Source organism: Xyrauchen texanus, chromosome 10, assembly GCF_025860055.1.
Source record: "Xyrauchen texanus isolate HMW12.3.18 chromosome 10, RBS_HiC_50CHRs, whole genome shotgun sequence".
Classification (NCBI taxonomy): domain Eukaryota; kingdom Metazoa; phylum Chordata; class Actinopteri; order Cypriniformes; family Catostomidae; genus Xyrauchen; species Xyrauchen texanus.
The window spans coordinates 2752256-2765796 of NC_068285.1; the positions used below are offsets into that span (position 1 = coordinate 2752256).

At 42.1% G+C, this 13541-nt stretch overlaps 1 protein-coding gene across 7 annotated transcripts in view; it reads right to left on the bottom strand.

The window, feature by feature from the left end:
• The window catches only part of LOC127650627 (NACHT, LRR and PYD domains-containing protein 3-like), a 710662-nt gene that overhangs the window by 638779 nt on the left and 58342 nt on the right, over positions 1 to 13541 (bottom strand). For 5 of the 7 annotated variants that reach the window (XM_052136173.1, XM_052136172.1, XM_052136171.1 and 2 more), the window contains 5 exons: positions 13210 to 13378; positions 9596 to 9803; positions 5036 to 6803; positions 1844 to 2017; positions 1478 to 1648 (listed from right to left, as the gene is read on the bottom strand). The exons of 1 other annotated variant lie outside the window; for it this stretch is intronic. In XM_052136173.1, the coding sequence (XP_051992133.1) occupies positions 1478 to 1648; positions 1844 to 2017; positions 5036 to 6803; positions 9596 to 9803; positions 13210 to 13378 (2490 nt within the window). The remainder of the gene's footprint in view (positions 1 to 1477; positions 1649 to 1843; positions 2018 to 5035; positions 6804 to 9595; positions 9804 to 13209; positions 13379 to 13541) is intronic. One more of the 7 variants, XM_052136170.1, reaches the window with a different exon arrangement.

Genomic DNA, 13541 nt, shown 5'->3' on the forward strand with positions numbered 1-13541 from the left:
ATATCTTCCTCTGAATCACGTATTCCATCAGCCAGAATCAAAAACTTCAGTATCAGGATCAAAAGTTCCTCTCATTCACAAATCATGAAGTAGGCGATACAGGCTGTTTAAACTGGCAGGAGATGGATCTGCATGAGCATGTGAGTGCAACTTCAAGGCTGCATCCGAAACCAGGAAAATGCTACCTCCGGAGGCTGTATACTTGGGAACGATAAAAATAAGGTCGTTTTCAAACTGTTTGGAGATCAGTTTCCTAAAGCATTCAATTCATTCAAAAAAGCGGTCAGTTAAGCCATGAACTGATTAGGTTGCAAGTCAGCTGCCTACATTTTCGGATGCAGTCCAAGATAAAAGTGCTTCACGTGTGCTTTAAGTACATTTTTTATTCACTATGTGTCACGATTTGGGTAATCAGAAGGCAGACAGAAGGTAGGATCCAAACGCGGCTTTATTGAAATAATAAATAAACAAAACACGGGAACAAAAGAAAGGTCCACAATGGGAAAACAGAGACAGAACCTTGACAGGACACGGGGACATCAACAAGGGGAACAGGAACCACGAAGGAGAGAGTAGTCACAGGGAACAAGGGCTGGAACCAGGGAGCTAACAAACACATCCATTAACAACCAACGACCGACAGAGACTGAACAAACAGACAGGGTTAAATACATGAACATGGGGAGACGTGAACCAATGAACAAACAGAACTCAAACAAGGTAACAGGGAAATAAACAGAAACCAATGGCAAACTAACGAGGGCAGGTGAAAACAATGAACAGAGAACACGAACGCTAACAAGGAGACTACGGAGCTACAAAAGTGGAAACTAAGGAATTACAAAAGTGACAAACAAAAGGGCAACAGTGAAACAAGACAAGGTAATGAAAGAAACTACAAAAGGACTACCAAAACCAAAACAGGAACTAAACTAAACTTCAACATAAAAGCACAAAACAAAAGACAACAGTGAACATGACACTATGCACTATTTGTACAATTGGTTTGATTCTGTATTTTTGAGTAAATGTGATTGCTAACGTGGACATGCCATTCATGGTTGCTGGACTACTGTATGTACTGTTTTTTCCTTCTTCCTAATATATTAACAATTTCGTCACTTTCATCAATAAATTACTAAAATGTGATGACTAAACAGAAATCTGAAGAAACTGATATCTACAATTTAAAATATTAAATACAATATTATCTTTTTGTTTTGTGTGAAATTGAATAAATATAATGTTAAATAATAGTTTATTATTATTATTTTTAGCAATTTTATGTTTGTTACTATAATAAATAGTGATATGTTGGCCTTGTATCGGTCTATTGGCCACCTTGTTCTCTGGATATCGATATCGGCCATTAAAAACCCCATACCGGTCAACCACTGGTACACAGTAACCACAGCTATGAACTGCAATATATTCATATTGTATATTCCAATGTACTAATGAATCTGCAAACGCAAACCTCAGTATTTCCAGTATACAGTGAGAACTCTTCAGTGCATCAGAGAGCAGCTTCACTCCTGAATCCTGCAGGTCATTGTTACTCAGATCCAGCTCTCTCAGGGAGTTTGATGATTGTAGAAATGAAGACAAACTTCCACAACACTGACCAGTGAATCTACAAGCTGCACATCTAAAACAAATAAAGAAACAATAATAAAAAGCAGTTTTATAAAACAAATGGTAATAACAGAGTGAATGCTCTAGAGTTTGATATGAAGGGTTGTGACAGTCACTGAGCCATTTATTGTTTCATTGTCACAGCCATGAACCACAATATATTCGTATTGTATATTCCAAAGGTACTAATGAATCTGCAAACACAAACCTCAGTATTTCCAGTTTACAGTGAGGACTATTCAGTGCATCAGAGAGCAGCTTCACTCCTGAATCCTGCAGGTCATTGTTACTCAGGTCCAGCTCTCTCAGACTTGAGGAGTTTGAGCTGAGAACTGAGGCCAGTGCTGAACAACTTTTCTCTGTCAGATTGCATCCCATCAGACTGAGAGAAATGACAAGATAACAGTGTGTTAATCTATAAGATTTAGTGAAGGCTTCTCAGCACAGCTGTTGGGTACAAAGAAAAAATATATGGCCACTATGTTTGATTGATCATAGTCGTTTGCAAATTCTTTTAAGCTCTTCTACCATCAAGACCCAGTCTGGACTGCCCAACTTGTATTGTTCTGAGTTCTGTCTGTTTTGGTCCATGTGTGCATTTGTTTTGAGCACATGTCTTTGTTTGTGTTTGTGTCAGCCATGTGCTCTCCTTACTCCGACTCCTCATTCCCCCTTGCCTCACCTCCTCATCTGGTCCTTGTTGTGTTGAATGTAATCACCTGTTCCTCAGGTGCTCTCCCTCTACATACTGTGCCTTCTACCTTCTTGTGTCTGTTAGATCATTTTGTGAGTTTGGTTAGTCAGTCATTCCTACTCTGTTTCTCCAGTTGGTGTCTTGTTTATTTTCTTAATTTCAAATTGGTTCTATTAATTTTACTGTGAGAGTTTTTGGTTTGTATTTTGTTTTTTTCATAAAAGCTCTTTGTTTAGCATCCCAGCACTTGGGTCCAAATTCCTGCAAAATATCCTGATGTCTAAGAATTTTTGTCTCGAAAACATATTTGAACTTCCCCAAAACAACTCTAATTTATGATGGAAGTGAAGTTAGTTCAATTAAGCAGTTTAGTAAAGTTATATATTAACAGCATAATATTTGTTGCTAGCTTAAACTGTTTATCACACAGTTATAGCCTGTGTTCATTGTTATGTTAACATTTTAATTTGTGCAAATCCTGACTAATCCTGTCTAACAATTCATTCTAATAAAAGAAAATTAAACATACATAATCCTCTGAAATCATTCTCCGAAAAAAAAAATTCTTAGGAGCAAAAATCACGAAATAATTCTACAAAGTGACATCAGCCTGCAACACGCTCAAAGTAATCAAGGGTTTAGGTTGTTCCAGTTAAACCCATTGCATGTCTTCCGAAAGGTATTGGACACTCGCACAACATAAGCAGTGACATACATCCAAGTCCATGTGACAGAGTGAAATATGCAAGGGGACACAATTTTTAAATGGATGGTAGGCCTGAGCAGCGCACTCCTGAGGTGGGAATTAGGCAAATGTGCCTCATAGTGATGTAGCTATTTCACGGAAGTAATAGCTGGACTGCAAACCATGTCTTTCAGGCAGTGCATGAGCAGTGTTTTCTGTTGGAGAAAGTAACTCCCTTTGGCGTTGAATTTGTGCTTTGTAACTTTGCAAACCTTTTACATGCACAAACAGCAATATTACACACTAATGGAAAGGTAATGTCCAAATAAGTATAATAGGGCCTCTTAAAGCATAATCCAGACACTAATTAGATAATTTACTGTTTAAACAATGTAAACAAAAAAAATTATGTCACTGTGACATCATCCTACGTCTTAAGCATCATACGCATCAAACAAAAAAAAAGTAGATTGTTTAGCTGTTTTAAATGGCAGCAAACGTAGGTTCTTCTCTTTCACAATGTGGCCCCGTTATTCAGACCACCGTGTAAAACACTTGGCATAAAGCTGAGAAGTCAATTTAATCTATCAATCTATCAAAAGAGAAAATAAGGCTTTGACATCATGTATTTATACTTGCGCTCATCCTATAATGACATGAGAGATTTCAGAAGACATGAAAACATTTCTGGTAAGTGAACACAGTGATCAATGATACTCTCTGGTTTTTATGGTGCATTTAGAGAATTTTTAGGAAGAGAATGTTTCAGTGCACTGGAATGATTGTGCGACTGGGACAGCCGTAAAAATGTCTGACTCCCTGACCAGTGCCCTGCTTAGTGAACTAGAGAGCTGATTGAGATGTACCCAATAACATTCATTAGGTGTGTGCAACTTCAACTGCAGATGGACACATTCTGTTTCACGACATGTGCTGAACCGACATTAGTCACAGAAGATCCCACAATGATTGCTTTGTTTATTACAGACGAAGTGGAAATCAGAACTCAGGATTAAAATTTACACATAAAAACTGAAAACATTACTGATTTGAAAAGATTGTGTTCTTCTAAATACAGCGCCTGCTGTGTGTACAAGAGAAAGTCCAATAAATGTCTAATTATTTTGATACCAATAAAGGAGTCCATATTTTTTGTATAAAAAGTTGAAAAAACATGATATTACTATGATAAACATGTTGTAACCCGCACAAGAAGAGACAGTCACAATGTCGATGAAAACTGCTTTTATTGTTAGCAGGCAAAAGTACAACAGAGTAAATCCAGAAGAAGAGTGGTCAGGGTGAGCGCGAGGTCGAGGCCGGGGAATCAGGATAGGGCAAAGGGGCAAATCAACAAAAGAGTGGTCGAGGAAAGCGTAAGGTCAAAGCCGGAGAAATCAGAATCAGAGTAACAGGTAAGACTAACGAGTAGAATAGACAGGGGAGCTAGGGGAACACTAGAGCTGGCAAAGCGAAGGGGTAAACTAAACAATAACCAACAAAAGTGAAACAAAAGGGTTGTGAAATATATAGGGGAAAAACAAGCAATGCAGGTGAAACGAATAATGCAGTGATTGAGACGAGTACAGGTGAACCTAATACTCTGGTGATTGGGAGCGAACATGTGAGCTCTGGGAGCGAGTGTGTGAGCTCGGGGAACGGGCGTGTGAGCTCGGGGAGCGAGTGCGTGAGCTCGAGGAGGCGGGGAGAACTAGAGGAGCGGGGTTCGTTACACATGTTATAATACGAGATAAATAATGTGCTGTTATAAAAACATGAATTAGCGAGAGTTTATTGGAACTGGAGTTGTCATAATAAACACCTTGGTAATGGCATACCATCATACTACTCTTATTTCTGCCACAGACTGACATAGCTGAAGTAGTAAAAGTAGTATGTGTCATTTGATATTCATACGCATCCCATGAAACACACGCTACTGTTGTCATCTTAATTAAATTAAAATATAACCTCTGCTATTTATTTACAATAAAGTGAGATTAAAACACTAAATTACTCACTCAGCTTTTCTGGATGCTTTGATCACTGGCAGCAGTCTCAGAAGACATTCATGTGATGGATCATATTTCCTCAGATTAAACTGATCCAGCTCCTCTTCTGAGTTAAGCAACACAAACACCAGAGCTGACCACTGAGCAGGAGAGAGACGGACTTCAGAGAGACGATTGATATCTCTACTGTTCACGTATGTTTGTACTTCCTGCACTAGAGAATGATCATCGAGTTCATTCAGACAGTGGAACAGATTGATGGATTTCTCTGGAGAGGGATTCTTCCTAATCTTCATCTTAATGTACTCAACTATTTCCTGTTTGCTGTCAGAGCTGCTTCCTGTCTGTGTCAGTAGGTCTCGTAAGATTGTCTGATTGGACTTCAGTGAGAGACCCAGAAGGAATCTAATGAAAAGGTCCAGGTGACCGTTCTCACTCTGTAAGGCCTTGTCCACTTCACTCTGCAGGAAATCTCTCATAGATGACCTAAACTTACTGAATAGACCTGATGTTTGTTTAGAAAAGGAAAGAAAAGCATACAGAGCAGCGAGAAACTCCTGAATGCTCAGATGCACAAAGCTGAACACCTTCCCCAGGTGCAGTCCAAACTCCTCTCTGAAGATTTGGGTACAAACTCCCGAGTACACTGACGCTTCTCTGACATCAATGCCACACTCTCTCAGGTCCTCCTCATAGAAGATCAGGTTCCCTTTTTCCAGCTGTTGAAAAGCCAGTTTTCCCAGAGACAGAATCCTCTTTCTAGCCTGCTGAAGATCCACCTCACATTTCCCATCATACTTCTGGCTCTTCAGTTTGCTCTGAAAGATCAGGAAGTGTGTGAACATTTGAGTGAGAGTCTTGGGGATCTCTGCACTCGCTGCTTCACTCAACAGTCTCTGGAGAACAGTGGCTGAAATCCAACAGAAGACTGGTATGTGACACATGATGTACTGGCTTCTTGATGATTTCATGTGTGTGATGATTCTGTTGGCCAGACGCTCATCTTTTATTGTCTTCCTGAAATACTCGTCCTTCTGAGGGTCATTGAAGCCTCGTACATCTGTAAGCTGGTCAACACACTCAGGAGGAATCTGATTGGCTGCTGCTGGTCGAGAGGTGATCCAGAGCAGAGCAGAAGGAAGCAGATTCCCCTTGATGAGGTTGGTCAGCAGCACATCCACTGAGGCCGATTCTGTCACATCCCACAAAATATCATTGTTCTGGAAATCTAGAGGAAGTCGACACTCATCCAGACCATCAAAAATGAAAATGACTTTGTAGTCATCAAGGAATGTTGATCTCAGTTCTTTTGTATCTGTGAAAATGTAATGAAGAAGATTCATCAAACTGATATTTTTGTGCTTCATCAGATTGAGCTCTCTGAAAGGAAGTGGAAATATGAAGTGAACATCCTGATTTGCTTTTCCTTCAGTCCAGTCCACAATGAACTTCTGCACAGAGACAGTTTTCCCAATTCCAGCAACTCCTTTAGTCAGCACAGTTCTGATGGCTTTGTCTTGTCCAGGTAAGGCTTTAAAGATGTCATTGCATTTGATTGGTGATTCCTGTGTCTCTGCTCTCCTGGATGCTATCTCAATCTGTCTCACCTCATGTTCATTATTGATCTCTGCACTCCCTCCCTCTGTGATGTACAGCTCTGTGTAGATCTCATTCACAAGTGTTGAGCTGATTTGATTTGACATTCCTTCAGTAATTCTCTGGAATTTCTCTTTTAGTTTTGTTTTGAGTTTTTGTTGATGCACAGATTTCACCAGTTCTGATGTAAAGAGGAAAAGAAATGGGAATTATAATTGATGTTGATGTTTAATGGTCATTAGACATTAACCCTCTGGGGTCTGAGGGTATTTTGGGCCCTGGAGAAGTTTTGACTTTGACATTTGTGCTTTTTTCAGTTGCTTAAAAACATATTAATGGCTAAAGTCTGATAACACTGTATTCAGCACAAACTGGGCTACAATAATATGTGAGCAACATGTGTGTACATGTTTGTATTTTTGAGAAAATAATGTTTATGCGTGGTTTTTGAAAAAACAAAAATTTTAAGTCACTGAAATAAGGCCATATAACACATACTAAACATTTCTCAAATACTTTGAGAACTGGATCTTGTAGCCTAGAGTTTTTGCTACAAAATGATGTGAAAATCATCCTGATCACTCATTCATACAAAACAATATAGTAATTTAACTTTTGTGTGACAATTTTAGTGTTGAATGGCAATATGCGTGGAGGCGTGAACTATCATGAATATTGATGAGATTCACACCTGAGGACACTCCTCTGGGCCCATCAATGAGGAATGTGACAGAGAGAGAATTAATGTGAGGAGACTTAATGATCAAAATCAAGTTTTAAGTTAAAAGAAGTAATCTGACTATATATTTTCTTTACATAAAACTTTACTTAATTTTAGACCTACACTACCGTTAACAGAAGTCTCTTCTGCTCACAAAGACTGGATTTATTTGATGCAAAATACTGAAACAATATTGCTATTCTGAACTCTTTTTACAATTTAAAAGAACAGTTTTCTATTTAAATATATTGTAAAATGCAATTTGTGATCAAAGCTGATTTATAATCATTCTGATTTTCTAATATGGGAATATTTAAAGTGTATTTTACTAATTTAACCTGAACACATATTTGCAAGCAGCTTTGTTGATGATAATGAGGCATTTTAAACACTAGATAAAATATAATCTAAACATTCATATTATTTTTATATCATATTACACATCATATTTATATCATACAGCATACAATTTACATGTACATGTATATATAATATAGCATGTCAACTAATGAAAACTAAATTACTTACTCGTCTGAAATTGTAACCTCAGCTGGATCAAGTCTCTCTTCAAAATACAAACGTTGCTGCTCTACGGGTCCTGCTCTTCTTCTGAGGAAAATGTTAAATCTTCCATAATATCCTGGAGCTTTCTGGCCGTGTCATTGCAAACGCGCAGAAAAATGAATGAAAAGTGTTTACCTCAGAGTAGGGGGCGTGTACATTTGCTAGGGTGACCACCTCCAGTCAGACAAAATGTGGGACAAGTAGCATGGTAAAGTGGGACAATGTGGGACAGACGTAATAACTTTAAACTTAAGATATATTGTCTATCTAATTTACCCAGAAAAATTTTTTAAACCCACTTTAAACTAAAAGATTAAGACACTACCCGACCCAAAATATCACCCAAAGTTTCTACAGCTTAAGGCATAGGCCTATAAAAGACAAAACACTAATTTCCATCCATCTCTCTTTATTGGGACTATCAAATTAATCAACTGTTTCAAAAGGACCAGGCATTACGGAACTAAAAAAAATGCTCTCAGTGAATAAAATTCACCTTAAAATACAAGACAAAAAATATTAGGCCTAGCCTATTTAAGTTCAACAAACTTGATTGCACTGATTTGCATGTTTCTTGATGATGTGCTTTTTTTCTGTGGTACTCACTTGCACCATGTCGCTTCACATCGTACTCTCCACCATGTCCCACAGAAAAACTGCTTTTGCATAAAATACAAAAAGCTCTCTCTGCTTCACCATCTACGGGTCTTAACCAAGAGTATCTTGTGGTCCATTCGCTATTAAAAGTGCATCTTCTCTTTTTCGTGGCCGCAGCACTGGCCATGGCTGCTTAACCGACCGAACAGCGCGCCCTCCAATTTGAGATTGTTGACAATGTTGAGGAGGCGTTCGTGCACCAGTCAACAGTTTGATTGACACACGACGATAGCCTATCGACTGCCGCATTTATTGCTCTCCTCTGCAGTATTGGACATAAGTTAACAGTACGCCTATGGACGCACCCGTGTATTTAGGCAGGGTCCAATGAAAAAGCGGGACAGATGCTCAATTTGCGTGAGGCGGGACAAAGGGTAAAATTGCTGTACAGTACAACGTAAAGCGGGACAGGTGGTCACCCTAACATTTGCATTGATCGTCTCGGCACATTAGCGTATGAATGGCGCGCTCTGCTGGTGGGTGGGATCACATTACAGATAATGAGATGGACCGGTAAAAACTGTACATCGCTTTGTTTCAAACAGATTACATTGCAGGAGAATATTTGTTTTAAATTGGAATAGTTTTATTTAAAAGTAGACATTTTAAGCTTTCTTTAGACATATGTTTCATATTTGAGTGAAAATAATTAGCAGAGTTTCAGTTCATTTTTGTGACGTGTTTCTGAAATATGCTCGTGGAGACAAGAGACTGCTGAAAGCTCAACCTTTTAATTTTCTTTATTTTACAAAAGCACACGATTTTGTTGTTATTGTGAGTGTACACAAATAAAAGTAGACCCTTTATAGTCTCTAATGATGTCTTACACTTATCTGTATACCCAAAAATGACGGAGTATTTTAAGTTGTTTCTGCTGTAATGACGAAAATATCCAGCAAAACACGCCGGCGTGTTTGCAGACCCCAGAGGGTTAAGTTTATTTTCTTTCACTAATATTGAGTGAATCCAGACACTGTGTGTTTCCTCTGAAGGTGATGTGATGTAATAGTGATGTGAGTGCGAGCTCTTACTGGTTTGAAGTGTGTTAGCGAGGTCTGTCAGCTTCATCTTCTTCAGGACGTGCAGTGTGATCTTCAGAAACCCCTCTCTGACTCTGCTCTGACCTTCATCATCCTCCTCCTCCTCTCTCTCAGAACATGCTGGGGAATCTGAGATCAGTAGTCTCTTGAAACTCTTCAGCTCTTTCTTCATCAGAGAGATGATTTTGTGCTCAAGTTCCTGAAATCAGTGAACATTCAAACAACAAACTTCATTCAGTAACAGATATCACACACACACACACACACAAACACACTTACAACAACAACAAAACAAACAACCGCCATTCGCCACTAAGTGGCGGTGACGTCACCACGACGCTTGTGCCAGGCTATGTGCACGTTAAGGCCACGTGAAGTGTCGAACGCCCGCTGGCAGGAGGTTACGGGACAGATCCAACCGGTGACATGGGTCGAATGACTGAGATGACTGGCTGATGCACCACCTGTGCCCCCTACTGTGCCAACTTGCTGTGTTTTAGCCACCCTGCGCTCTGCTCGTTGTTGTGAGCGTCGCTCCTCTGCCCTCCGTTGTTGTTGGAGGGCGACTGCCTCCAACTGGCCAGCAGCATCCTTCACAAGCCTCCTCCAAAGAGGCCGATCTTGACACTGCTGGTACCAGTCATCGGCAAGTCCACTCAGCTCCACATCCTCCTGTACCACATCACTCCATCTCTTCTCCAGCCCGTGCCGCGCCCGCTTAGCCCCTTCTATCCGGCCGAACAAAAACTGTTTAGGCATGCGGTGGCCGGGCATGCGGGCTACATGACCCAGCCAACGCAACCTTGCCTGCCGGAGGAGCTCACCGATGGGACTTTGTCCACATCTTTCAAAGATTTGTGAGCTCCTCACTCAATCCAGCCTGGTTAAACCCAGGATGGATCTTAGGCAGGCCAGCCTAAATGTTTCTAGCCGGCGATGATGTTCCATTAGGGGGTCCACGTTTGCAAGCATAGAGAAGGGAGGGAATGACCGTGGCCGAGAATACTTGAAGCTTTGTGCGAGCGACAAACCGGGTAGCTTCCACACAGCGTTACGTAACCGATGAAAAGATAATGCCGCTCGACTGATTCGGAGTGAGACCTCTGCTGTCAAACCGGAGCTGGTCATAAGCACACTTCCCAGGTATGGAAAGCACTCCACTCTCTCCACAACTGCCCCATCACCAATTGGGAGCTGTGGGGGTGTAGTGTCCGATGTTACATAATACCCAGGAAGGTGCTTAGTTTTGGTTGGGCTGATGGTAAGGCCCCATCTCTTAGTGGCAAGCTCCAGGTTCATCAGCAGCGCCTCCAACTCCTCCTCTGAGTGAGCAGCAATCACCAGATCATCAGCATACATAATGTGTTTGACCAATAGGGATCCATCCCTTGACCGCACCCGGGCATCGATCAACATCCCATTATATCTGTACCAGATGGAAATTCCTCCAGTACAGCCATCGAAGGCTTCACAAACCACATGGTCGAAATAGATATTAAATAATGTGGGAGCCAGAGGACATCCCTGTCGCACTCCAAGGAGAACAGGGAATGGCTCCGACTCCCGACCACGTAGTTTTACCCGGGCCCGCTCGCCATCATGAAGGTCCTTAATGATCGCGAGCAGTGGGTCTGGGACTCCGAAAGCACGAAGAACAACCCAGAGCCCAGGCCTACTGATGGTATCATAGGCCTTGACCAGGTCAATAAAGCAGAGATGCACGTCTTGCTGGAATTCCCTACACCTCTGCTGTAGCAGACGGACAGAGAATATGGCATCTGTGCAAGACCGCCCCTTCCTGAAACCACACTGGGGCTCCGCAAGTCTCTCCTCAGCGTGCCTGGCAAGGCGATGTTGAATAATCCTTGCCAGGACCTTTCCCGGCACACTGTGGAGTGAGATGCCCCTATAGTTATTACAATCTGAGCGGTCCCCCTTTTTAAAGAGAGGGACCACCAGGGCATCCTTCCAATCCTGTGGAACCCGCCCAGCGGTCCAGACTGTTGTTATGATATCATGTAGGGCAGTCTGTGCACAAATACCACCCTCCCTCAGCATTTCACTGGGGAGATCATCTCTGCCCGGTGCCTTTCCTGGCCTCAGGCTCTGGATCGCCTTCAGTACTTCCTCCAAAGATGGCACCTCAGCCAGCCACCCACAGGGAGCGACTTCTTCCTCCAATATTTGTGGTACCGCAGCCCCAGCAGGGTCATCCCCACTTTGTCCCACAATGTTTACCAGGCTCAGGGACTTCCCCTCCCCCAGAACCTCACAGAAATGCTCAGCAAATCTGCAAACCTGTTTCTGGGGGTCGGAGATTGGATCACCGTTCTTTCCCCTAATGATGGTAATAGGTGTGGCGCTGCAAGTAACTTTTTTGATGGAATTAAAGAGCGATTTGTGATCGCGGGCCACCGAGGCAGACTCCATCTCCTCAGCCACCCGCGACCACCAACCATCCTTGCAGCGCCTCACGGCTCTCCGAACCTCCGAGCGAAGGCTGCGGTAAGCCTCCTCATTTTCTGACGTGGGATGCTGTAGACGATGAGAGTGGGCCTGTCGCTTTTTCTCAGCCAGCCTGAACACCTCCTCCGTCAGCCAGGGTTTCTGAGGAGGTCTGGACTGTGTGCCCAAAACTGCCATTGCAGTTACATGAGCTACAGTCCTAAACCTCGCCCATTTCCCCTCGACATCCAGAGAAGTGGGGGATGATGCCAACCCCAGCTGCAAGCGATGCTGAAATTCTCGCTTGCAACTTTCATCAGCCAGCCTAGACCAGGCCACTATGGGTTTTAAAGGGGTCCTGGGTTTACACCCACCACCGGAGTGGAAGAATGGCAGGCGCATCTTACAGATGACAAGTCGATGGTCAGTGGGCAGATCAGCTCCACGGTAGGTCCTGGTGTCAAGGACATGGGCCCGCATCCACTGTTCAGTCACTATGTAGTCCAGCAGATGTTCTTGCTTGGACCCGGCATGCATCCATGATGTTGTGTGGATGCGCCGATGACGGAACAGTGTGTTGGTAATTACAAGCCCATGGGCTGCACAAAAATCTAGCAGCCTCCTGCCGTTGTTATTGAGCTGATCAGGCCCATGTCTTCCAATCACTCCTGCCCAGGTGCTACCATCATGGCCAACTCGGGCATTGAAATCACCCAACATGATGATTCTATCCCGAGGGGCCACTTTAGCCAACACCTGTGACAGGAGGTCATAGAAGGCATCTGACTCGTCGGCCTTTCCCGCATCCCTCCACGGATAAACACACTTACACACACACACACACACACACACACAAATGCACACACACACACACATGTAGTGTTTCCATGTTATATGGGGACTTTCCATAGACATAATGGTTTTTATTCTGTACAAACTATATATTCTATCCCCTAAACCTAACCCTACCCCTAAACCTAACCCTCACAGAAAACTTTCTGCATTTTTACATTTTCAAAAAACATAATTTAGTATGATTTATAAGCTGTTTTCCTCATGGGGACCGACAAAATGTCCCCACAAGGTCAAAAATTTCGGGTTTTACTATCATTATGGGGACATTTGGTCCCACAAAGTGATAAATACACGCTCACACATACCACAAAAATGGAGTCCAATGGCACTTTCCCAGCAGTTGACTCTGATGCATCCTGTTTGTTTCTGTAGTTGATCAAAGACTCTCCTGAACTGAAGTTAATTGGACGATTCATTGACTCGTCACTCTTCATGGACACACAGCTGGGTTCAGGAGATTCTCCATGAATGACACTAAAACAGCAATTAAACAGAGTTTAGTTCATGTGTTTTTTTAGTAATCTGAAAAACATAATTTCATCATCCAGTACAATAAAACACATTTAATGATGTGTCTTATATATTATGTCACAGAGAACTTGCAATGTCACTAACATCAACATAAGTTCTCACATAA